General features: G+C 36.6%; 2 protein-coding genes and 1 long non-coding RNA gene across 3 annotated transcripts; all 3 read left to right on the forward strand.

The window, feature by feature from the left end:
• Positions 1-149: 149 nt before the first annotated feature.
• On the forward strand, positions 150-9,643 carry LOC109058558 (tyrosine-protein kinase SRK3-like). The gene is made up of 8 exons (XM_042751243.1): positions 150-1,242; positions 3,550-3,671; positions 4,392-4,558; positions 5,720-5,867; positions 6,894-7,052; positions 7,851-8,032; positions 8,123-8,279; positions 8,745-9,643. Exons 1-8 carry the CDS (start codon positions 896-898, stop codon positions 8,942-8,944), a joined length of 1,482 nt encoding a protein of 493 aa, XP_042607177.1. The 5' UTR covers positions 150-895; the 3' UTR covers positions 8,945-9,643.
• Positions 9,644-9,782: 139 nt separating this feature from the next.
• Positions 9,783-17,228, forward strand: LOC109054309 (protein-tyrosine kinase 6-like). The gene is made up of 8 exons (XM_019071589.2): positions 9,783-10,299; positions 13,785-13,906; positions 14,017-14,177; positions 14,450-14,612; positions 15,601-15,759; positions 15,893-16,074; positions 16,473-16,626; positions 16,805-17,228. Exons 1-8 carry the CDS (start codon positions 9,908-9,910, stop codon positions 16,981-16,983), a joined length of 1,512 nt encoding a protein of 503 aa, XP_018927134.1. The 5' UTR covers positions 9,783-9,907; the 3' UTR covers positions 16,984-17,228.
• Positions 17,229-21,661: 4,433 nt separating this feature from the next.
• LOC109054312 lies at positions 21,662-23,706 on the forward strand. The gene is made up of 3 exons (XR_002011841.2): positions 21,662-21,780; positions 22,174-22,281; positions 22,375-23,706. It is a non-coding gene; the product is annotated as an uncharacterized LOC109054312 (long non-coding RNA).
• The last annotated feature ends 321 nt before the right edge of the window (positions 23,707-24,027 follow it).

Genomic DNA, 24,027 nt, shown 5'->3' on the forward strand with positions numbered 1-24,027 from the left:
ACTGCCCAAAATAATATACAAACGCCAGTGTGTGATGTCACCGCTCATGGGCGGGCCCCCAATATTTGATGTGCACCACTTGTTTAGTAACTATGGTTAGCACAACTAAACTAAAAAAACTAAATTAAAAAAAAAAAAAAATTAAGGCCAGTTCTAAACTGGAAGTCCCCGTCGTGTATAATAGGCTAATAAACGTGTGGTCACGTGTGTGCGCGCGTGTTAAAAACTAATAGACCAGAATAATATCATTTTCAACTGCTTATTCGCACGATATGCACGCTGATGAGCGTGCACAATTTTTTTTATAAACGCAAATATTTGCGGAAATGTGAGAATTTTATGATTAGAGGCGAATCTAAAAATAAACAAATAATGCTTTCCAGCTCCGAGTGTGCGCTTGCCTAGTGAACAGATGATCGCTCTGCAGGAGAAAGGGCTCGCGCGCAGCCAGGTGCACATACTGCGAAGCGTTTTGCTCCGGAGCGGAGAGAGGCACCGAATGCTGCGGCACACTGCACCGGTCATTATGAGAGAAGAGGGGCGTCATGGACGAGTAGAGCCTAGATTTAGATGAAAAGAGGATGCTTTTCAAGGTACTTCAACCACAACATCCTCTCCTCGTCTTAATGTCTCATTGAACTATCGAACATGTCTTTTCCGCATACCTTTGTGATCCATCCCGAGACAGAACCGGTTTCACCTGATCCTCCGCTATGATCGCGGCCAGCGCGTTTGCTCAACAAAGGGGATCCCGGTATAGAATCGCTACGGACGGTCGGTCACCATCGGTGACGGACCCACACGCCTCTTTTATTTTCAATTTCAACCGTTTCGCTTGGTGGACAGCTGCCAAATATTCTGGCTACCCTGGAGTCCGTAGAAAGCGCGGGCTGGGATGGAGAAGTGTTGTCGCAGCTGTATGCCCTGTCTGAAGACGCTGTGGGACTGCATATGGCCCGAGTTTTACTATCCGAGCATGGCTCGACCGGCCGAGATCCGCACGGTTTCGGGTGATATCCGGGTCCCGGCTCCGAAGAAGAAACCGGCGCAGCTGTACGCGGCGCTCTTCGACTTCGAAGCCCGCAGTGAGGAAGAGCTGACGGTGAAAGAAGGGGACAAACTGTCAGTCATAGAAAAGAGGGGAGATTATGTACTTGCCAAGAAGCTGACGGGGACCCTGGAGTCCGGACTGGTCCCTGCTAATTATGTGGCCCTAGTACAGGATGAATTCGCTAACTACAGGTAGCTAAGTCCTGACAGTCAATAGATTTATTTCGTTTCTAGTGATAGCCTATGTCTATTTTTAATTAGAATATTCATTATATGTGACCTTGGACCACAAGTGATAAGGGTAGGTTTAAAACAAAAAAAAACAAAAAAAAAAATTGAGATTTATACATCATCTGAAAGCTGAATAAATAAGCTTTTCATTGGTGTATATTTGGCTGAGATACAACTATTTGACAAAATTTGGAATCTGAGGGTGCAAAAAGAAAATCGTCTTTAAAGTTGTCCAAATCAAGTTCTTAGCCATGCATATTACTAATCAAATATCAAGTTTTGATATATTTACGGTAATAAATTTACAAAATATCTTAATGGAACATGGTTTTTACTTAATATCCTAATGATTTTTGGCATAAAATAAAAAATAATCATTTTTACCCATACAATGTATTTTTGGCTGTTGCTACAAATATACCTGTGCTACTTGTGACATCTTAATAAAGTAAATATAACATATATATATGCTATGAATAAAGAGCTTGACATAAGACTACATATTTGCACTTTTGTTTTTCTATAATAGTTAAACTTTCCATTGACTTTGCTTTCATACTGGACTAATATTTTATTTTAAATTTTCATTAACACTTGATTTCGTTTGTTTATACAGGCAACCATAAAAGTATTTCAGGGTTAAGATCCCCCCAATTATATGGTGTAAATATGGTGGTTTTGGGGAGTCAGAACCACCTAATTGGCCCCCAAGGTTGTGCATGACAAACCCTGACACACTGTATTTTGAAGATTACCTTTAAATTTAGATTGAATGATTTTGCAGACATTATTTTTTAAATAAATGTATCCTTAAAGCCATTTTATAATTCACACTGTTACAATAAGGTGAATAGGTCAAAACCTGACCTTACTGTTTTGAAATCACAGAAGCAGTGTGCCTAGTTTTGGTTGTACATAAACTCAACCAAGGAATGTTCATATACCTGCACTGTCTCGTTTAATTCACAACGGGGTTTATCATTGTCCGTGTGAACAATGGGTTGTGCACGGTTTTCTTTTATTTGCACTGTATCGTTTACTTCTGTTTGGTTGCTGTAATGGGGTCAGTCAATTGTCCTCGCATAAAGACCTCCTAAGTAGTGTTGACAGGTAATGGGTTGTTATGTCAGAGTAGTGTGTGTTCGGCTTCTGGTGCACCTGTCATCTGCCAGAGTTTCACTGAAACTGAAGCACCATGGGATTGTGTTAAACAAGCATGTGCACATGCCGCACCCATATTTAACATGGCAACACTTTGCATGACGCCACAGTGTTTACTGTGAGAAGCTGAACGTGGTTAATGTGGGCAAAATACGAGGTGTTCTTTCTCTCACTGTAATAAATATCAGCAACTAAAGGAAATAAGAGTTAAGTGAACAGCAGGTTCTAAAAGCCCAGTATATTAGACAGATTAGTTTAATATTCTTGCTGTATATGGCTAATAAGTGTTTCTACACAACTCATAACATATTGATTAACCATTTATAGAATATATTTTTTGGAGGAGTTTATTTAATTGTACTTTATTTCATGTGGAAAATCTCAGTCTGTTTGTCATTATAAAATATTACTGGTAAAATGTAAAACAAGAAATGGCAGATATAGATTTTCATACAGCAATTTCAAGCATTTTACTCTACAGTACTCATATTAATACTGACATAATGGCAACAGGACTAACAATAATAATGTGTCAGCAAATAATTACAATGAAATACATGATGTTCATTCCTCACTACTTAGTAATGCAATCCAATTACTCTAATGTAAAAACAGACTAATTACAGTACTAAACATGCATTATTAATGATTATATTATTAATATTTAAGCTGATAGTTCAAACTTTAGTACAGAATTGTACGTGCAGTAAATAGTAAATGTGCTGTGTTTGCTTTTATCTATCAACATGGAAAATTCATATTTCAGAATAATATCATAAAGATTCATTTTCTGATATTATGCACATTCCTCCTGGTTGTATTTATATTATACATGCACATACATCCTGGTTGTATATAAACAATAAATAAAGACAAAACACCAAAAATAATTAAAAAACAAAACACTGAATAAAACAAAAAAATATAGTATACACAGGTTCTGAATTATGCATTACAGTAATGGAAAAATGGAATTATTACTTATTATGTATAAAAGTAAATACTTATTTTCTTTGGATTTTGCCGGTGAAATATGACCTGGACATGGTCTTGACAGGTTCTGAAGTATTCATTCATTCAGCTGTGTTATGTGCATCTGTTCTACAGATGGTACTATGGGAATATAAACAGACAAAAGGCTGAGAAGCTGCTTCTGAGTTCACAGAACAAAACTGGCTCCTTTCTGGTGAGGATCAGTGAGAGCCACAGTGATGAATATACTATCTCAGGTTCGTTCCCTTGTTTCTTCTCCCTCTCTCTCACACGCTCTTTCATTTGAATGCCTGGAGACCTCCAGTACTTCCCTCCCGAATTCCCTTGTCTTTCTCTCATACATCATCTCCTTTCTCATCTTCTTTCTTTCTCGTCTCCCGTTTGTCTGATCTGCATCTCCACTCCATCAATCTTATCATTTTCTGCCTTAGATATCCTCTCTCATCTTATCCTTCATCCATTCAGATCTCTCGCTCTTTCCACCCCACAGCTTGTAACACCATATTGGTCTTCCATGTGCAACTGACTAAGCGTTTTTCTGTCTCCACAGAAGAGTAGCGGGCATTTTTTTTAAGGTCTCAGAAACCACAAAGCCATTCAATAATTTTTGCTAATCTTGTCCAAATTGATTACGATAACATTCTTCTCAAGTCCTCCACTAAAGATGTTTTATTTCTTATATTTAAGGGATATAAAATATTAATATATGTAATTATTATTATTATTGGAATTAAATTCATTCTCAGTCATATTTCTGAAAAGTCCATTATCTGAATATCTGGCTATATCTGGTTTGATTCAGTCAGAGAAACATTTTAATATCTTTATATATACATTCACTGGTGCGGCTGGGACTAAATATGTCGATCTCAACAAAAAAAAATCAGGGTTAAAAAGTGCTAAAAATACATTTTCAAAAATATTAATGTTGGAAACTTTTATTCTTTCCTTCACAGCCAGAAGTGAAAATAGTGTCTTCCATTTCCGTATTCATCGCTCACCGATTGGTGCTTACTTTGTATCTGACAAGATCTCTTTTGGCACTCTGGATGAGCTCATCAGATACTACCAGCAAAACTCCAGAAGTCTGGGATGCCCCTTAGACCAGCCATGTGAACAGCAAGTATGACACTCTTAATATTTAATACACACCCAACAGCGACATCTTAATTTTAGACAGCGGTTTTTGTCTTCATGAAACTAAGGCTCAGAAATAGGCATCCTTTTTATGGATATCAGTTCTGCATTAGAGATTCAATTAGCTTTATAGAGAAACAGTTTTTGGAGAAGTGGCCCTGGGCGAGGGCACTAGTTGGCCTGCAGTGGTTACACTGGCTTTCTAATCGCCTTCATCTTAATCAGCAGCTCTGCACAGAAATGCATTACAAGAGTTTCTTTTCTTGCGCTCTGTCTGGTTTGGCCTCATGGTTATCGTCCGCTCTTTTCTCCTCCTTTTCAGGGAGGACACAGAGGCTGAATAACAGAGTGTGTGTGGACACACAGCTCCACTGAGAGAAACTTATTTAAGCTTGCTACCTAAAAGGATAGCACAGCAACCTTGTTGCACCTTTTACTTTATGCATTTCGTGTTTTCACTTGGGCAACTTTACCATCTTTCAGATTTTTATTTTGTGACTAAGAGCACTTGATATGAACACTTGATTTTATGTTTTATTGTTATTTCTGTGAAAAACCTGTTAAGGTCTTTGAATCATTTCATGCTGAATTTACCAAGAAGGACATATTCCTGGATCAACTTGCTTTATTGTTTTTGTTTTATTGTATTATATTATATATTTCTATCAAATAACAGTGGGCAACCCCTAATCAAATCAGGAAAAAATAGTATAGGTAGGGTAAGATGGGGTAAGATCTGCCTCCCCCTCACAAGCCCCTGCACTGGTGCATTGTTGCTGGTGGATTTATGATTTAATTTATTAGCTATCATAATTAATTAAGTTACTATTTAATATTAGAGGATGCACATTTCGATGACTTCATTTTTCATTATAATCTAAAGCTTTTTTTTCTCCCTTCTAAACACACCACAACCAAATCTGTCTTCTGATGATTTGTTTTCCCAGTAAACTTTCCTAAAAATGCAAATTGCCTCCATTCCTTCTCTGTTTTTTTCTCTCCTGCGTCATGTTTATGCTGTTAACAAATCCAGCCTCTCTGGTTTTATGATCAATACTGCACGCTGTGCTTAGAGCAACGTCATATATAGGAGAGATTCTTGGAAGAGCTCTCTTGTAACCTTTGTTTCGTGTGTGTCCACGTGCAGAGGGAGTTGTTTGATATGGAGCCATGGGAGCGGCCGAGGGAGGAGTTTCAGCTACTCAAGAAGCTGGGGGAAGGCCATTTTGGGGAAGTCTGGGAAGCTGTCTGGATCACAAAGAAACAGAAAGTGGCCATCAAGATGCTCAAACAAGGTGAGGTGCCACACAAGATGAGACAACAACACAACTAATAACAGAAAACATCACCGGATTCATTCAGTCAAGTCTCTAATAATGATGTTTGTGCTGTTGTATTTATCACCAAAAATGATGTCACTTCCTGGAGGTTATAACTGCTAAAAGGAACTGGCTTTTTTATAGAGCGATATTACAAAAGACTGAAAGTTAAATTGAGGACATACAGAAATCCTAAAGAATTAATATTTTTAGAAGATGGAAAATTATAAATGTTTAAGCATTTCGATTAGAGAAAGAAAATAACAGAATTATAAAATATAGAGACTACTACAGAAGCATAAAAATAAACAGCTTAGTGGAAATATAGGTAACTTTTGAACTAAAAAAAAAAAAAAAAAAAAAAATGTGGTGAAACGTAAAAAGCCTTGATAATCAGGAAGTCTTGGTTAGTTAGTTTTAATTACCTAAGGCCAGTTTATTAAAGGCATTTTAACATTATGGTAAAAATAAAAGCAAATAACATGCACAAAACTGCATCATTAGAAATTAATGCACAGAACATGCACAAAACTGCATTATATGTGAAGGACAGAACTGAATTCACATTCACTTATTTCTGATATTCTTATAAAGGAAATTTATTTTCATTTTTAAATGAATTAATATTTGTATATACTAAGGATATGTAAGTAATATATATATAAGGATGTGAAACACCAATAAGCCTTATTTTTTCCCGTACAAAAAATCTAACTGATTATGTAATTCAGCACTTAAGGAATGAAACAGCACTCAAAAAGATTTTAATGTTGTTTGCTCTTTGAAATGTATCATTTTGTACTTACCCACAAATTATTTTCATATAAATTTTTGGGATTTGTTTCAAAGTCATTTGGATCGGCATCATATTTTGAGAAAAGGACCACTGTCAAATTTTTGTGAAATTTCACTGTGAATTTTTTTTTAATAAAAATATCAATGGATGAAGGTGATCCTTGATGTGTTTTTAACAATCTATTGTTCTCTTACTCTGTCCTGTAGAGGACACAAAATTGGATGAGTTTGTGAAGGAGGTCCACGCACTGAAAAACCTGCACCATCCTAAACTGATTGAGCTGTTGGCTCTCTGCACACGAGGGGAGCCGGTCTACATTGTCACTGAGCTCATGACTAAAGGAAGTCTAAAACTGTATCTTGCTTGTAAGTGTCTCACACTCTATTTCCTTTTTCGCTTCTTGCTTGTATACTACACCTGCATGTTTGAATAGCGTAGTATTATGCCATATTGCACAAGATCTGGTCTAGGTATATCAGATATTACATTTTGTTTTCTTATCAGACAATCATGTCCACACTGACAAACATTTATGGCTTTACGCGACTCCAGTTTTTTATGGTTACCGTTCAAATGTCATCATTTGATTCATTTCTTTCAGTCTGTGAAGCAATTTCTTAACATAAATATGGCTTGTTGTTTCCCACTTGAACACATAAAACTTTCATTTTCATCTCAGTGAATTAATATGTCACTTCTTGAACTGAAATTATATTTTGTGCATAATGGTTTGACTGAAAAGTAACCTTCCCCTTCTGCTTTGACGACCAAAGCTGCATGAAATCCACAGTCCAGATCATTTTGTTCTCCAGTATGATTTGAGATAATCCAAAGATTTTGAGCTCCAGTGGAAGAACATCTGACAGTCTGTACAAAGAATCACATGATCAGTGCCATTAATGTATTAGTAATACTTCTTTTGTTTAATGACCTAAAAATAATGCGGAATCTGAAATAATTTGAACTCATTTTTCTCTTATACTCTAAATCATAAAACTTTACCGGATTTCAATTCAGATGAGTTTATTTTGGGATTTAAATTATGCTTTGAAGCCCACATTTTTAGTTTGGTCTCAGACATTTGGCATTTGGACACTTTTGTTTCACTGATGTTCCCAATGAGCAACTCTTTCCATCTCTTTTTTCCTCATCTCTTCCTGTAGCACCGGAGGGTCAGGTGTTGACCTCTGCTCACCTGATCTACATGGCTGGTCAGATAGCAGAAGGAATGGCGTATCTGGAAGATCGACACATTGTCCACAGAGACCTTGCAGCTCGAAACATCCTGGTTGGAGAAGACCTGGTGTGTAAAGTGGCTGATTTCGGTTTGGCTCGCATCATTAAGGTAACAATGGCTAGATGTGAAAGATGCCTCTGGAAATCTGCAAATAAACTGAATCTTAGTGTGTAATTTTTGTGTTTGTGTGTACTGTAGGATAGTGTGTATACCGCTAGTAGAAACACCAAGATTCCTGTGCGGTGGACGGCTCCAGAAGCTGCTCTCTACCAGCGTTTCTCAGTCAAATCTGACGTCTGGTCCTTTGGAGTGCTGCTGTATGAGATGATGTCACGTGGAAAGATGCCATATGATGGTATGAGTCATTTTCTCATATACACTAACATTTGGGGTTGGTAATATTTTATTTTTTGAAAGAACTCTGTTATGCTCCTTAAGGCTGAGGTTAATCAAAAATACAGTAAAAATAGTAATACTTTGAAACACTTGCATTTTTAAATATTTTCAGCATCATTACTCCAGTCTTCAGTGCAACGTGTTCCTTTAGAAATCATTCTTATATGCTGATTTGCAGTGCAAGAAACATTTTTTATTATTTATGAGTGTTGAAAACAGTTGCACTGCTTCATATTTTTGCAGAAAGAACAGCATTTGAAATAGAATATTTTACAGTATTAAGAAAAAAATATCTTTACTTTCACTTTTGATCAATTTAAAGCATCCTTGCTGAATGAAATCATCCATTTATTAAAAAAAGACCCCAAACCTTTGAGCAGTAAAGTGTATATCTCATAAGCATGTGCCAAACTCTGTCCCACAGGGAAGAATAATAAGGAGGTGTTGGAGATCCTGTCATCGGGGTACAGGTTACCGTGTCCAAATCACTGCCCCCCAAACATCTACCGCATTATGTTGGAATGCTGGCACGCAGAGGCTTCCAAACGGCCCTCGTTTCATGCCCTTCACAGTCAGCTGGATAATATCTACTCCAGAATCTACTTCAAAACCATTGAGGTGTAGAAGAGGTGGACTGAAACAGAACATTTAGTGGGACAGAAAGGAGAATGACAAAAAGATTTGCATGGACTAAAGTGCACATACGATAGACTCTTTTTTGATTGCTTATATTGATAAAGTTATGTGCAATAATAAATGCTTGTTTACGGATTTTAAAGAGGATAAAAGATTCATTGAGAGTGGAGGAGAGAAACATGCATCTCCTTAATCTGACAGGACCAGATTATCTGTAGCACGTCATAGCGAATCTTGATCATGATTGGATCAAGATGCCAAGCACTGTTATTTACTGTCATAATATCCGTCTTTTAGACTGAACTTAGTGTATTTTGTGCTAGAGTTGATCTGGCCGATTCAGTTTCTGTAGTAATAGAAACAGGAGATTATTTGGTCTGATGTTTTCAGGCCAGAGTTTATGTTTACAAAAGATTGACCTGCCAGTATGGACAGGTGTCTTGACGGTGAAAGCTACGGCCATTGTTGAGTGTCTTTAGCCTGTGTGAAGGCAGGCTGCACAAATAACTGTACCAGGTACATGATCTTAAAATTAAAACAGGAGCCATATGACAAAACTACCTGGGTAGGTGTCCTCATGATCGGTTTCGTAGAAATCACATCCATGTCAGAAGCCAATTGTCTTCCAATGAATTATACAAGATGAATTCTTAAGATAACTCTTGTAAATAAAATATTTTTTCAGTATATATGTTTCTGCAGTTTATTTATCATTTATTTGCAGATTTATCATGTAACCTGACTTTAAGTTTGACCGGAAGCATGCTGCTAGTCTGTAAAGCAATTATCCTCAAATAATAAAGTATGTTTGTTTAGCCTACTGAACTTGTGTCATTGTCGTCCACAGGCGTGGTTCAAATGCGGAAGGTTTCACTGTAATGTCAGTTCCCTAAAACAGCAGTCTCATATGGGAATCCGATAGCAGGTGTCTCTCGGGGACAGTTTTATCTCATGGGGGAATGTTTGAGGAAAACTTGCCCATGTCTTAAGACATTATGGGACAGAATATACGGACCCTCACCGAACGACGGAGAAAACAGCGTGAAAACTGACACCGACTCTACCTGCGATGGGCTCGGTAATACGGAATCTAACCGTTATGGACAACCGGCGAGCGAGCCGCTGCCTCCTCGGAAGACAGCCGGTGCACTTTATACGGCTCTGTGGGACTTTGAGCCTCGCGACTTCCAGGAGTTGTCATTCAAAGCTGGTGATATGTTAGAGATTGTCAGCACTTCCGGAGACTGGTGGAGTGCTAAGAAAATCGCCTCACACGGGCGCGTGGCCACCGGTTTTGTGCCGTTCAATTATCTGGCGCGTGCGGAGTCCGTGGAGTCTCAACCGTGAGTGTCCAAGCTGTTTCTGAAAAGTAACGCTGGTCTGTTAGTTTGCTCATCACTTTTCTAGTGTCTAGAGCAGGGCTATTTAAAAAAAAAATATAAAAAAAAGAGCATTGTTTCAGAGTAACTATGTTGTAGGCTATATGAAATATTTTCAATAATTTATCTATAAAAACAATTAAGTTTACCCAAGACTGTGATTTTAATCCTGCCGGATATCCATCACATTCAGTTATCTGGGAAGCAATTCAATGTGTATGCATCTTGACTTTTCACTTTTGTAATGCTGCTAGATGTCGCGTATTTAAAGGGGTCATGCTGCATGCACTTTTACAAGTTGTCTGAACTGAAATGTGTTGGCAGTGTGTGTACAAAACCACCTTAAAATGATAAAAATCCACCCAGGGTTTTTTATTATTATTATTATTATTATTATTATTATTATTATTATTATTATTTAATCTGCTCAATTTTTTACCAGTTTCTCAAATCAAGCTGATCTCAGATACCTGTCTGTGTGACATCTCAAAAACTGGCCCCTCCTGTTGTTGAGATAGTTTGTTTGACAGTGTTTCAGCACAGACTGGACTGGCGTTTTACCTTAGACCCGTCCTGAGTGAGCTGTCATCAGTGTTGCCATACTTTAACACTGTTGCCGCAGGTTGATTTTCATGTCTGCGGGTTGAACCCACCCCAATAACGTGATATTTACCCCCTGGAATGAGATTTTACTGGGATTCCCGCCGAAAAACATGTATTTTACCCCCTGGAATGCGATTTTTAGCAGGGAACTACGGTGGCCATGAAGTGCAAAACAGATTACAATTCTGAAAACAAAATAACAATTCAGAAAACACAACAACAATTCAGAAAACATTATAACAATCAGAAAACACACTGACAAATCCGAAAAACAAAACAAGTCAGAAAACACAAGGACAAATCAGACAAACCAGAAGAGTTTGAGACAGCGCCATTGGTTTGGGATTACTCACCGCTGACTGGACAAGACATCTGTCAATCAAAGTATACAGAACGAACAGGCCGAAAAACATTAGTTCGGAAAAAAAAAGTTCAGAGATGGTCTTAAAGTAGCTCGGTTTAAATGTATTGTATGAATTGCGCTTACTATTGAATAAAACATACAGAGTGTCTATTTACAGTTTGTGCAAATAACCTGCCTTAATGGCATTTTGGCATTAGTAGCTTGTCAGCTGCAGTGGTGCAGGTGGTTAAGTGTGTGTTTTTGGCTTTTTGATGTGATTGACCCGGTACGATACCCCCTTTGGCCAAACTTTTTTTTCTCCCTTTTCAAATCTCGTATTAGATTCTATTTACACTAAGTGAAAATAGCAGTATTTACACTGTTAAAATAGCAGGGTTTTCTGCTATGTATACTACTTGTTGCAAATAGTGGTTAAATAGTTAAAATGGTTAAATAGTTAAAATTATAATTTTAATTCAAATTATTAAATGGATGCCACCTTATCGGTACAATAAAGCCCTCCCTACACCTACCCTATACTTTATTTTCACCTTTTTGATTATTCCCTTAATTTTTATTGAAAATAAATGCCTTTACGATGTGATACGAGATTTGAAAAGGGAGGAAAAAAAGTTCGGCAAAAGGTGGGTTTGAACCCGGGTCGATCGCGTCAAAAAAAGTCAAGGACACATGCTTAATCACCTGCGTCACTGGAGCTGACAAAATGCCAATAAGGCAGGTTATGTGCACAAAGTATAAATAGACACTCTGTATGTTTTATTCAATAGTAAGCGCAATTCATACAATACATTTAAACCAAGCTACTTTAAGACCATCTCTGAACTTTCTACCACGACTCTACTGTTTTTCGGCTGGTTCTTTCTGTATATGTTGATTGACAGATGTCTCGTCCAGTCAGTGGTGAGTAATCCCATACCAGTGGTGCTGTCTCAAACTATACATACCTCTTCCGGTTTTGCACTTCATGGCCACCGTAGGGAACCTCCTCTTTATACTTCATTTTAGGTGGTTTCTATAGCGTGATCTTAATGAAAATGTCGAGAGGCATAATGTTATGTCATCCATGTTAATACGCGAGCATGAATCTCAACTCACAAGCAGATTTCTATCACTCACACAAAACTGGATGTGCTTTTAAATATACACTGTTCTTTTATGAATTAGCTCTGCTCTCGCTCAGATATTGCATGTACCCGCTCAAACTTTGTCACTAAAGACCAGAAGAGCTTTTTTTCTAATTCAGGTGAAGAGTAGGCTTATGTCACTAAATAGAAGCAAGTTGATTATAGTCAGCCTTCTCTAGTTATTTATTTTATTAATACTTATTTTAGTTGCTTAAATTGTAAATATGCATTTATTAAAATTATTTCATTTAGTGCATTTGTATTTTGTTTATGTATATCTTTATACAATAAAAGCATATCAACCAAGTTCCAGAACTAATCAGTGAGGGTGCTTCTGAAATTAGTGAGGGTGCTTTAGTCTTAATGCACATTTTCACATATTTTGACACTACTTCTGACAGAAAGGACGAATGAATTTGCAACGGTCACTTTGCCACATAGAGAGCATACCTAAAAATAAACAGTTAAGCATCAATTACTGACCCTCATGTTTTTACAAACCTGTTCTGAATAAAACGTTTTTCTGTAGATTGAAGATATTTTGAAGAATGTCGTCAATCAAAGTTGCTGGTAACCATTGATTTCCATAGTATTTTTTTTCATACTATGGAAGTCAATGGCTACCAGCAACTGTTTGTTTACTAGAGGCGTTTTTAGCCTTTCTACAGTCCCCCATCAAAAAGTGTGCCCATATGTTATTACGGTTTTAATGCTGTTTTGGATATAAATCGTCTCTACCTGACATTTACAAACTGCATGCACAATAAAGAGCTGCTTTTCGTCAATGACAACCTATAGAAGACATTTGCAAGTTTTGTTTTAGCCTAATATCCATCTCATCCAGCACTTATTTTGTTTAGCAAACAAGTTCCAAATTTTTGCCTGTTTAAATGATTAGATCATAATAGTGATTCAGTCACGATTCTCGCATTGCGAGCTCTGATTTTAAACTGCTGACAGAAATTACATGACTTGATTGCTGAAATAATATCAGAGAAAATAATTTTCAGGTCGATATACATCAATCCCGTTGACACATAAGGATTTATTAACGACATTTTACTGAGGCCCTAGTAAAAAAAATTCTAGCGACATTATCATTATAGCTGTGGTGTGGACTTCCCTATTCTCACAGATTTAGAATGATATAGTTATCACAATTCTTATCATCCTTGATGAATCAGAGTTGAGCGGAAGAAACAGTTCATCAACAAATCATTTTGTGAATCAATTTGGTGAATATTTATTTTTAACAAATGCGATTCAAAGGAATGATCCGTTCACAAATCAAACAACACTTTACTGTAAAACTACAAAAAGGAAATCATATGACCCTGGTGTTTTTTCTGTTCTTTTAGGTGGTTTTTTGGAAAGTTGAGCCGTGTTGAGGCATTGAGTCTCCTCATGTCAGCAGAAAATGAAAATGGATCCTTTCTTGTGCGAATCAGTGAGACTGACAGCATGAGCTTCGTGCTCTCAGGTGTGTGTGTTTGTGTTTTTCTGACAGCCATTAGGGAGTTTGTTACAGCACACATTGGAATCTCTAAAAAGGTACAATTTCAGACTGAAGTTCTGAATCTTGTCTCTTAGTGAAATCACAGGCCAAAGCAAAGCACTTCAAGATCTTCCATACTAGTGGGACGTTCTATGTGGATCCATCTCCTCAATTTGCCAGTGTATTAGATGTGGTTGAATATTATCAAACTCACCCTCTCTCCACTTTGGATTTTCTTAGGAAACCCTGCATTCGGGTAAGATTCTCCTCTCCTCTGCTTGTTTTTTACAGTATATCTCTCTTATTTTCCTGTTCTCTTTCAGTTTTATTTTTATCAAATGAGGAAGTGCTTGAAAGAGTTTCTTTTCTGTTATGAGAATGTCAACTTCATCAACATCAAGCAAACATATGCTGATACAGTATCTGATCGAAAAGCTTCTAACCCAGTGAATATGTGAGAATAGTCCTCATAAAACTAAATGTGTTTGTAAACTTCCTTCCTGACACCACTGACTCATGTTTCTGTAGAAAATGCCGCAGGTTCTTCCACCCCCCTTAGTCGATGAGTGGGAGCTGCCTAAAGAACAATTTACTCTTGAGAAGATGCTCGGCAGTGGCCACTTTGCTGATGTTTACAGCGGCAGGTGGAAAAATCACACTAAAGTGGCCATCAAAATCCTCAAGAACAATGGTGAGCTCACAACTAGAGCAGAGCTGAAAATTAGAATGCAAAATTGCACAGCAAAATCATATAGGATCTAGCAGTATAAATGTACACACTGCATGATTTTCAAAGTTGTTGGATTGCTGTTCTTCTTACACTTCTCACAAGACTATCTGGGGTACAATTTAGTTTCCATTGTGTGCACACTTGCACACATGACACAGGTTAATGCAGTGGATCAAAACATTGGCTGGAAAGAGTTAATAAACATTACTAAAGATTCTGACTTTCATAAATCTACCTTTTCTCAATAGTGGTTATTCGAGTAAAACCACTTCAAAAGGTACACAATACTCCAGACAGAACCTCAGGATCTGCAGTGTTCAGGAATTTCCTTCAGGGAAGGAACTGGACAAGCATGACATGGATAGGCAATTTTTGGACGTCAATGAGTAATGTGACAAAAATCATATTCAGTATTCAAGCAAAATAACTGTATGCTTAATGAAGGCAACCACCTGCCTCGGGACATGAATACCCTACAGTTTTTACAACCAACATTTTTGGATTGTACATTGCACGCATTACACAGTATTTGTGTGCTGAGGCTGAACACGATGTAGGTCATGCAGAATGGCATTACACTGGTAAATCTACAACCCAATACCTCAAGCAGAAAAATGGCAATTCAAGCCCTGACTTGGAATGTTGTGGAATAAATGCAGTACTACAGATACACTGCACTACAACTTTGTCTTGTTTGTCAATAAGAATCTAAAATTTAAATAGCACAAATTTACTTGGAAAAATTGCATGTCTTCCTTCTTACTCCATTTGTAGATAATTGTTTCTTGTTTTAAGCATAAATCTAACAAAATGTTTAAAACAAGATATTTTGCTGTGTAACTGTGAGAGCTCTCTCTAATAAAACTAAGTACATTTTTTAGAAATGGTAAATGAACAATACATATATTTATAATAAATCCTTTCATTAAATGTTTTTTTCTTTCTTTAGATGCTCTTGTGCAGAAGGACTTTCAGTTGGAGGTGCAGATCATGAAGTGTTTCCGTCACAGGCACCTGATTTCTCTCTTTGCTGTCTGCACTTCCTCCGTCCCATATTACATCATCACCGAACTAATAGAGAAGGGAGACCTGCTTAATTTCCTAAAAAGTCAGTCACTATCCCTTAAATATGTATGATTGAAGTATCTTCATATCTTAAAATTTTTTAAAATCATATCTTTTTCTTGTGGGTGTAATTATGCTCTCTCACTTCTTAATTTGATCTGCCTTCTATACATCAGATCCAGAGGGTAGGACACTGGATACAGAGTCCCTGATCGACATGGCAGCTCAAGTGGCAGATGGAATGGCATATTTAGAGGCACATAACAGTATTCATAGAGACCTTGCAGCAAGAAATGTTCTAGTTGGAGAGGGATATGTCTGCAAAATTGCTGATTTTGGCCTAGCTCGGATCATTAAGGTGAGCTAAAATGATATGCTGTTTCTTTTATTGTGCAACACATGCTGCACGAAAATACATGTGAGTAATGCACGTTTATTTGCTGATGCCAGTATGCAAATAAAGTAGAGTAGTACCGGCACCAGTTTTCATCCTGGTTTATGAAAATATCAGTAGGTAACAGTGGATTTATCTGATCCTGTGATATTAAATCATATTTTTGTTTGCTATATATTATGATGCAGAACAATTATCAAATCTAACTGATCCCATGAATGATTTTACACCATTTAAAGGTGCTCTTCATAACCAGAGAGGAAGTTGTCTATTAACTTCTAGTTTTGATGCTCTGTCAGTTTTATAGCCTTGGGTAGTGCAGCCTCCAGTAATGAAATAAAATAGTGTTCATTCATATCTAGGAACCTGTTTATATATGTGATGACAAGAAAATCCCATATAAATGGACCGCGCCGGAGGCTATCGGTCATGGCCGTTACTCTGGCAAATCTGATGTCTGGTCATTTGGGATTCTCCTTTATGAGATCGTCACATATGGAGCTGTACCTTATCCAGGTCTGTTTCAAGATTTGAGATCGAATTTTTATAATTTATACAATTTATAATTTATAAATATTTAATTACTAAAGTATTTTATACTGTAGAAATGATTAAAAATATGTATAGTTCACAAATTTATCTTCGTCATTATAATTTGAATCTGTCTATTTAAGCCTTGTGCCTTCTTTTATAGGTGTCCGTAATTGTGATGTGTATGATCTCGTCACACGAGAAAACTACAGAATGCCTTCTCCACCTCACTGTCCACAGGTCATTTATAACATCATGCGATCTTGCTGGAAAGCAGAGCCAGAGGACCGTCCAACATTTAAGATTCTGAGGCATGAACTAGAAAACTATCAAGGCAGCTGATAGGACCTGCAAACATCTGGTGGTCTCAAACTCTTATATAGCAAAACCAGACTGACCTTGAACCATCCTTAAAAACTGAAGCACCATACAATCATCTTGGATTAGTCCATCACATCAGTTTTCAGATAAAGAGGAAGATGCACGTATAAAGCACTTTTTTAGATTTATTTATGTTTAGGGCAATTATTGACTGAATTGACTATGCTATTGTTACTTTTTTTGTAATAAACGTTGTTCTCGCTTTACTGTATGTTGATTTGTATACTCTAAATATTGTGTAATACTGACTGAACAATACAATACAATATACTGAATGTTTGTTTTCCTCATGACAAACTTACATTGACAAAAAAAAATTGTATAATAATAATACTTACTTTTTAACGTTTTTATCTAGAGTGAAGCAGCAATGGCATTATGTAGGAAAATAGTAACGATAGGCAAGGATTGCAATTTTTATTGCTATATCTGCAAACTCAGAGTTCTTGGGACTTATATAGATAACAGTGTTCATTTGTTTTGGCAAGTGTCATTCATAAAAATATTCATATAAAAATAATTAAAAAGCTGGTAATGAGCTGATCCATAGGGTCAAAATTGTAGAACCTAGTTACTTCTCACAATAGGTAAACCAATGAATCAGGCCTGTTCAATATGAAATGTCACCAGCAGATGGCACCACACCATTTCAGTGGCGATCTGTAGTGTGCAACCAAGAAATCTATTTTTTTATTCGGTTTTATTTAGCTGCATGTCATTTATTTATAGTATGGATATAATAAAGCATGAAAGAGCATAAAAATTATTTTAGAGCATGTTAATCAAATTTATATGCTTATATCAGGAGGGAAAGCATAATGTACGAGGCGTTTCCATAAACACTGCCACCTTCATGCTTTTACTACAACAACAAACACCATGCACCTTTATGAGGGCTTGTCTATGACTCTGTGTTTAACATACAAATAAGCTGTTCTCCCACAAGCTAAAGTTTCAACAGTAATGACGACAAGAACTGCTGATGTATGGGATCATGTTCGTCACTGTCATTATCATCATCATTAGAGACAGGGTCATTCTCATTCCTGATATTCCTTTCAGCATAGCACATTTTAGCATATACGGTCATTCCTTTTTGGCAATATCAGAATGAAATGTACATAGCGTGTTTAATAACTACTCTGCTACTTTGGTTTACCATGATGTTTCCATTTTTAGCGATATGCAATATTAAAAACTGCCAGTTTATTAAATATATATATATTAATGGTGAAATATTTCTGTTTTTTATTTTATTGTATTTATTTATTTGGTCTCTAATCTTTTATAGGTTTGAATTTCCACTGTGTTTAATTAACTAAAAATAAAGCTCCTTATGGCGTCATCCTACAGAAAGTGATTAATTTAGGTTGGAAAACAACTGTGTAGATAGACATCATGACGTATTACCGATCGATTTAATAAATATTTATGGCTTTATGTTTTTTAAATTGACGTTATGTTGACATGCACATGTAGGTCATGCATAGCTTTTTCCATTATGATCGGTTCTTTCCTGTTTGGCTTCTTGCCATTGCCTAAATAGTAAATAAATAATCTAAAGAAAGTACATGTCTGCAGGAGCATAAAAAAATCAAACGAAGGCTTTGTTATATAGGCTACCTTAACAAACAGTTAAACACTTAATGCCACATGTAGCCTATTCAGCTTTGCTTCAGGTCGCTTAGACTGTGATCACGCAGAACTGTCATGATGGTTTTATGGCGACATGATCTCTTCAAGAGAAAGCTCCTCTAGTTCCCTGTGTGAGTGATTTATAGTCAGCCATGCAGCATGAGGAGGTTCACAGAGCTGCTCATGCTGTCAGAGCGTGATCAACACTGGATACCCCAATAGCTCCTCCTATTCAAGACTCTTTTGCAGGCATGTCACATTGACTTTCTGAAGTACTCCTGTTTTTCTTACTAGAAGAATATAGGTCAAAGTGGAAAAATGGCTTGCAGGGTTTTCTCTAACCTCAAAGAGTTGGACTTTGCAGAGATTGTTATTATGGAAATAATTAGAACACAGAAAGGCAACAAGAACATTTTACAAATTTATGTTTAAACAGAGTGTACTGCAATAAAATGTATTTAAAAACAGTAGCATCCGTGTGAAAGCTTGTCTCTTATGCAAAGAATTTCCACTGGTGTTTGTGAGGGCTGGAAAATATTGTAGCAGCACATAATCGTTCCGACCTTTCATTTATCCCAGTGTCTTTCTCAAATGGTCAGGAAAGCATATGGGTGTTCCTCAGGGTGGGACCTTCAACTTCTTAGCGAATAGCTTGTCAGTCCTCTAACCTGAAGCAAAGGAGGGGTTTGATATAAAGCTGTCTCGTCTGTGTTTGGACATGCATTATGATTCCAGGCTTTCCCTTCTTCACAAGATTTAAAAACATTTCTGGAACATTTACACCGCCATTGGACTTTAAGGAGTTTTACACATGACAGACAGCCTACAAAAAGGCAAGGTCTACTTAAAGATAACATCAAGACATATTGCATGGACTTTAAAACAACCTTTCTAATCATATATCTTTTTTAGGAATATAAACAGCAGCATTATTGTTTTTATATTTAAAGCTTCACGTGACTCTCTCTGACAACTCTCTAAACTAAACACAACCCTTTGGCTTGTTACCTTCACGTGACTCTCTCTGACAGTGTGTGTGTGTATATATATATATATATATAAACTGATCTAGATATGTCTGATATGTTGACATGATACTAACCAAACAGGTCTCTGAGAAAAGAGCATTTGTCCAGGACTTTTTGAGTTGTTTTTCATAAATGTACTTTGTAGCTGTTTTGTTTTTACTGTGTATTAATATTTACAACTGTGAGGATTGTTTTCCTCTTCTTCTATATTTCCCTTTCTCTAAGGCCAGCTTTCCATATCTTCTACTTCTGTTCTTATGTCTCATTCTTTCTTTCTCTCTCATACACCCGCCCACCATATACATCAATTCACAAAGAAACACTGAAAAATGCCTGGAGGACTGATATGGATCTTTGTAAAAGAATGACACCCTCGTCCATTAGAATTTCTGTTTTCTGTTATATCTGTATTCAATTCCAGACGTCTCTGTTCACGTACTAACCTTTCAAATGAGATCAAACGACATCAAGTTTTTTCTTTAATCCCTTGCTTTTTCACTCTTTAACATCATCAGAGTCTGCTGATGAAGCTTAGTTCTCACTGCTGTTATGCCATTGCAGATTAAACCTCCATTACACAAAGGCTTTTGTGTTCAAGACCAATTTCGTGTTAACAAAAAAGCCTGTTATGTGTCTAAGAAAAGAAAGAGTCATGCAGAGCTGTTGAGAATCATTGTATTCTGCATCAAAACAAGAACACCAATACAGGCAAGATCAAACGATACATTTCTGGCTGGCTATATAGAGCAAAGTTCAATTCCATATTTAGCACCACCCAGCTATGATCGCACATAGCTATGTAGCTATATATATGAGTGTCAGTGTGGAGGAAGTGGTTTTATTTTTAGAGGTGGAACAATATTTTGGTAGAGATACTCTAACACACCCTTAAGATTAAGAGGATGACAGAGATATGTCAGTCTAACAGCCTTGCTGAAAACAAACAAAAAAACAAACAAAAAAGAATTGAAACCATGACAGAAATTCTAATGGTTTCCACTGCAAATACCATTACAAACATTACAAACCATCAACTTTTAATCATTACAACCTTTAAAAAATGGTTTCCTGTAGTTTGTTCTGGGACATATTCCATTAGGATTTAGTGGTTTTAACAAGCAACCAATGGCCAGTAGAGATCAACAGGCACCATGGCAGTTTCCATTAAAACCAGTACAACTCCCAGTATAACCAGTAAAACCATTACAAATTCTGTGATGGTTTCTATTGTTTTTTTGGAATTATGCCGAGTAACACAACAATGACACTCATTTTTAGCCCTAGTGAATTCCCATCAAGCACATAACAAACTAACATAACAACTGTTTACACTCTTTCTGCAAGTTACACTGATATCCTAGTACTGTACATGGTGACAAGTGACCATCTATGTGTATGTCGCTGAATTATTCACTCGACTGATTCATTCAGGAATAATACAAGTGACTCCCTTTATGGGTCATTGAATTATTCACTCAACTGATTTGTTTAAAAACTGATTCGTTCAGAAATGACTACTAGAGCCGAATCAGTCGTATTTAGTACAACATTGGTTTGAAAAGACATTAAAGACACTTGATACATACGTACTAGAATGTTTCGTCTTTGTGTTTGAGCTATTTCTTTGTCACTATTAAAATACTAGTTTAAACTTCTTATTTCCTCTCTTCCCTACTTTTCTGACTGTGCATACCCTAGCAAAAACGGAAGTCTACTTTGGGCTTTTTATTATTGGCTTCCATGACCCTATAGAGGACAAGCATATTCTGTTTACAATTTGAGCAAAACTGGGACAAAAGTCCTTTCTTTGACTTTTGACACACATGTGATTCATCTACAATCAACATGTTTTTTTTTTGTTTTTTGTTTTTGTGGAGTCAACAAGTTTTGTCTTTTTAAAAGCATGATAAGAGTTTGTGGTTTGTGGCTCAGTCAGCACTGACCTTAACTCCTCCTCCTTTGTTGTATGTTTCCAGGTTCCAAAGAACACCCCACTTTCCAAGCATTTGGTTCTGTCATATTTAAACATAAAAGCTGACCATGACCACCGTAAATGCCCCTGTGTGTCTCCTTGCTCGGAATGAGTTTTACCGGAGTAAGTGCAGCACTATTTTTAGCTCTCCTCTGTTTAACCAGCTACAGGACACGTGTTATTCTGACTATCTGCAGTTCAAAGCTCTGTTTGTGTCTCATGAATGAACTTGTACCTGAATGTACAGCACCTAATAAAAATATCGGTCCCAATTTTGTAAATTGCAAGAAATACACCTAGTTTGATTGCTTAAACTGTACTGAGTACTAAAAACATATAACGAAATGTAATATGTATAACTAAAAATGTTTCATATTACTTTTAAAAGTTCTCTTTATCTTGACTAAAGATACAGAAGGGATTACACATCATTTATTTATTTTTAGAGGATTTACTCTGTGGGGCTGTGCAGGATTCTGTGTATGTGTTTCTATATGTGATTGTTTTTGTTTGCAGGCATCTGCCCGACAGACAAAATGAAGGCAGTCAGTAGTCTATCTGATAATTTAATGGAACCAAAGCAAAGACAAGTGACAGTCTGGGTGACCAAATCCAAGCACCAAGGTATAGTATGAGTTAAACTGAGATCTGTCAATCTATATAGTTGTACATTTAGCCCTACTGACAACAAGACCATGTATTTCTGTCTAAATACAGGTTTAGGGCCTATGAGTGATGGCTGGACAGTAAATGTGGTTTTAAAGAGCCCGGCATCCTGCGGAACCTCTTCCAAACGACAAAGTCCTGCTGATCGTGTGGTGAAGTAGACACCTGCACAAGAATAGCGTGTAGACCTCTGGAAGGAAAAAAAAAATGCTTCTCTACAGACAGAATATGTGAACGTGTTGCTTAAAAGTGCTGCTCCAATAATTATTCTATTGGTTTATTTTTGTTTAGAGATAGAGATCTTTTTCATGCTAGAGAATAATAATTTTTAGTTTATACACGATATGATCTTTCAGAAATCATTCTAATAGGCTGATTTGCTACTCAAGTAACATTTATTATCGGTGTTAAAAACAGTTGCACTGCTTATTATTTTTGTGGACATAAAGAGCAGCATTTGTTTGAAATGTCATTTGTTTTTGTAACTTTATAAATCAGTCATTCATCCCTTTTTGAATAAAAGTATTAATTTAGAAAAAAAAAATGTGGGAAAAAAATCTTTCTGACTCCCAAAATTTTGAACAGTACTGTAATTATACTGTATAAATATCCATATAGCCATATGCTGCATTTATTTTGCCTTACTTTATGCAAGGCCGGTCCCCACCACCAGTATGAGACAAAGTTCTCCTATAAGAACAAATTGGAGAAATTGCAGCTAACAATATGTTGGCTTTCCTTGCTGTTAAAAGATCCAAACTTTAAGAGAGCAATTGTTTATTTGCTTTTCTTTCACGCACATCAGCTGGACCAACCTAATCTGTAAAATGTGTTTAGACATATAATACTATTAGATTTAATTGTAAAGATTAATTTGCCATGGCATTGAAAGTTTTAAAAAGCTTTTACCTTTCAAATACATAGAAATATTTTATATGGTCTGCATAGCCAATATGACAACTGATTAGTCATTTACAGATTTTGACATCCTTCAATTCTGCCAATAAAAAGTACATTTCTTTTCATCTTCAATAAACTACCAATCACACCACATGTCTGTCACAGTCTCATAGTTGGGACCTGTTGCTGCAAACAAAGGGGAAGTGATGTCTGAAAAAGAACAGAGTCAGCATGCCACAAAGAGGCCTTTTCATGTATCTAGCCAACCATCAGAACTTAGTGACCTGGAAAATCCATTTACACACAGGAACAAAGCTGTAAAACGTCATCTAGCAAGCAATGTTCCATATGGACTGTTTCCCATATTCACTGTTTCTGTGTTTGGAACAAGAGCACTTCAAACCTGTCTTTATGCTAGCACCTGCTGCTCACCCTGTTCAAAGTATTTTTTTGAATTAAAAATACAATTCTTAAAAATAAAAACCTGTTGCTTTTTTGGATTATTTCTGTATGAGGAGAACTGACATTTCACTCAAGAGCAGTTGTCATGACTCAGTTACCAGCCAAGAGTCCTTTTTGTCTCCTTGCCAAATTCCACTTTGAAAGCTGACACACTGAATTTAGCTTCAGCATGCTTGTTATATAATCAAATCATTCTTTTTTTATGAAATAAATAAATGCAGAAGGGGGTGCATTTCCTTCTCTGCACACTTGGAACAGATAAATTAGTACAAGATGATATACACAATTTCCCATAATCATGCCATACAGTACATCATAATATCTACGTGCAGATAAACTGAA

The sequence above is a fragment of the Cyprinus carpio genome, chromosome B23 (genome assembly GCF_018340385.1).
Source record: "Cyprinus carpio isolate SPL01 chromosome B23, ASM1834038v1, whole genome shotgun sequence".
Lineage (NCBI taxonomy): Eukaryota > Metazoa > Chordata > Actinopteri > Cypriniformes > Cyprinidae > Cyprinus > Cyprinus carpio.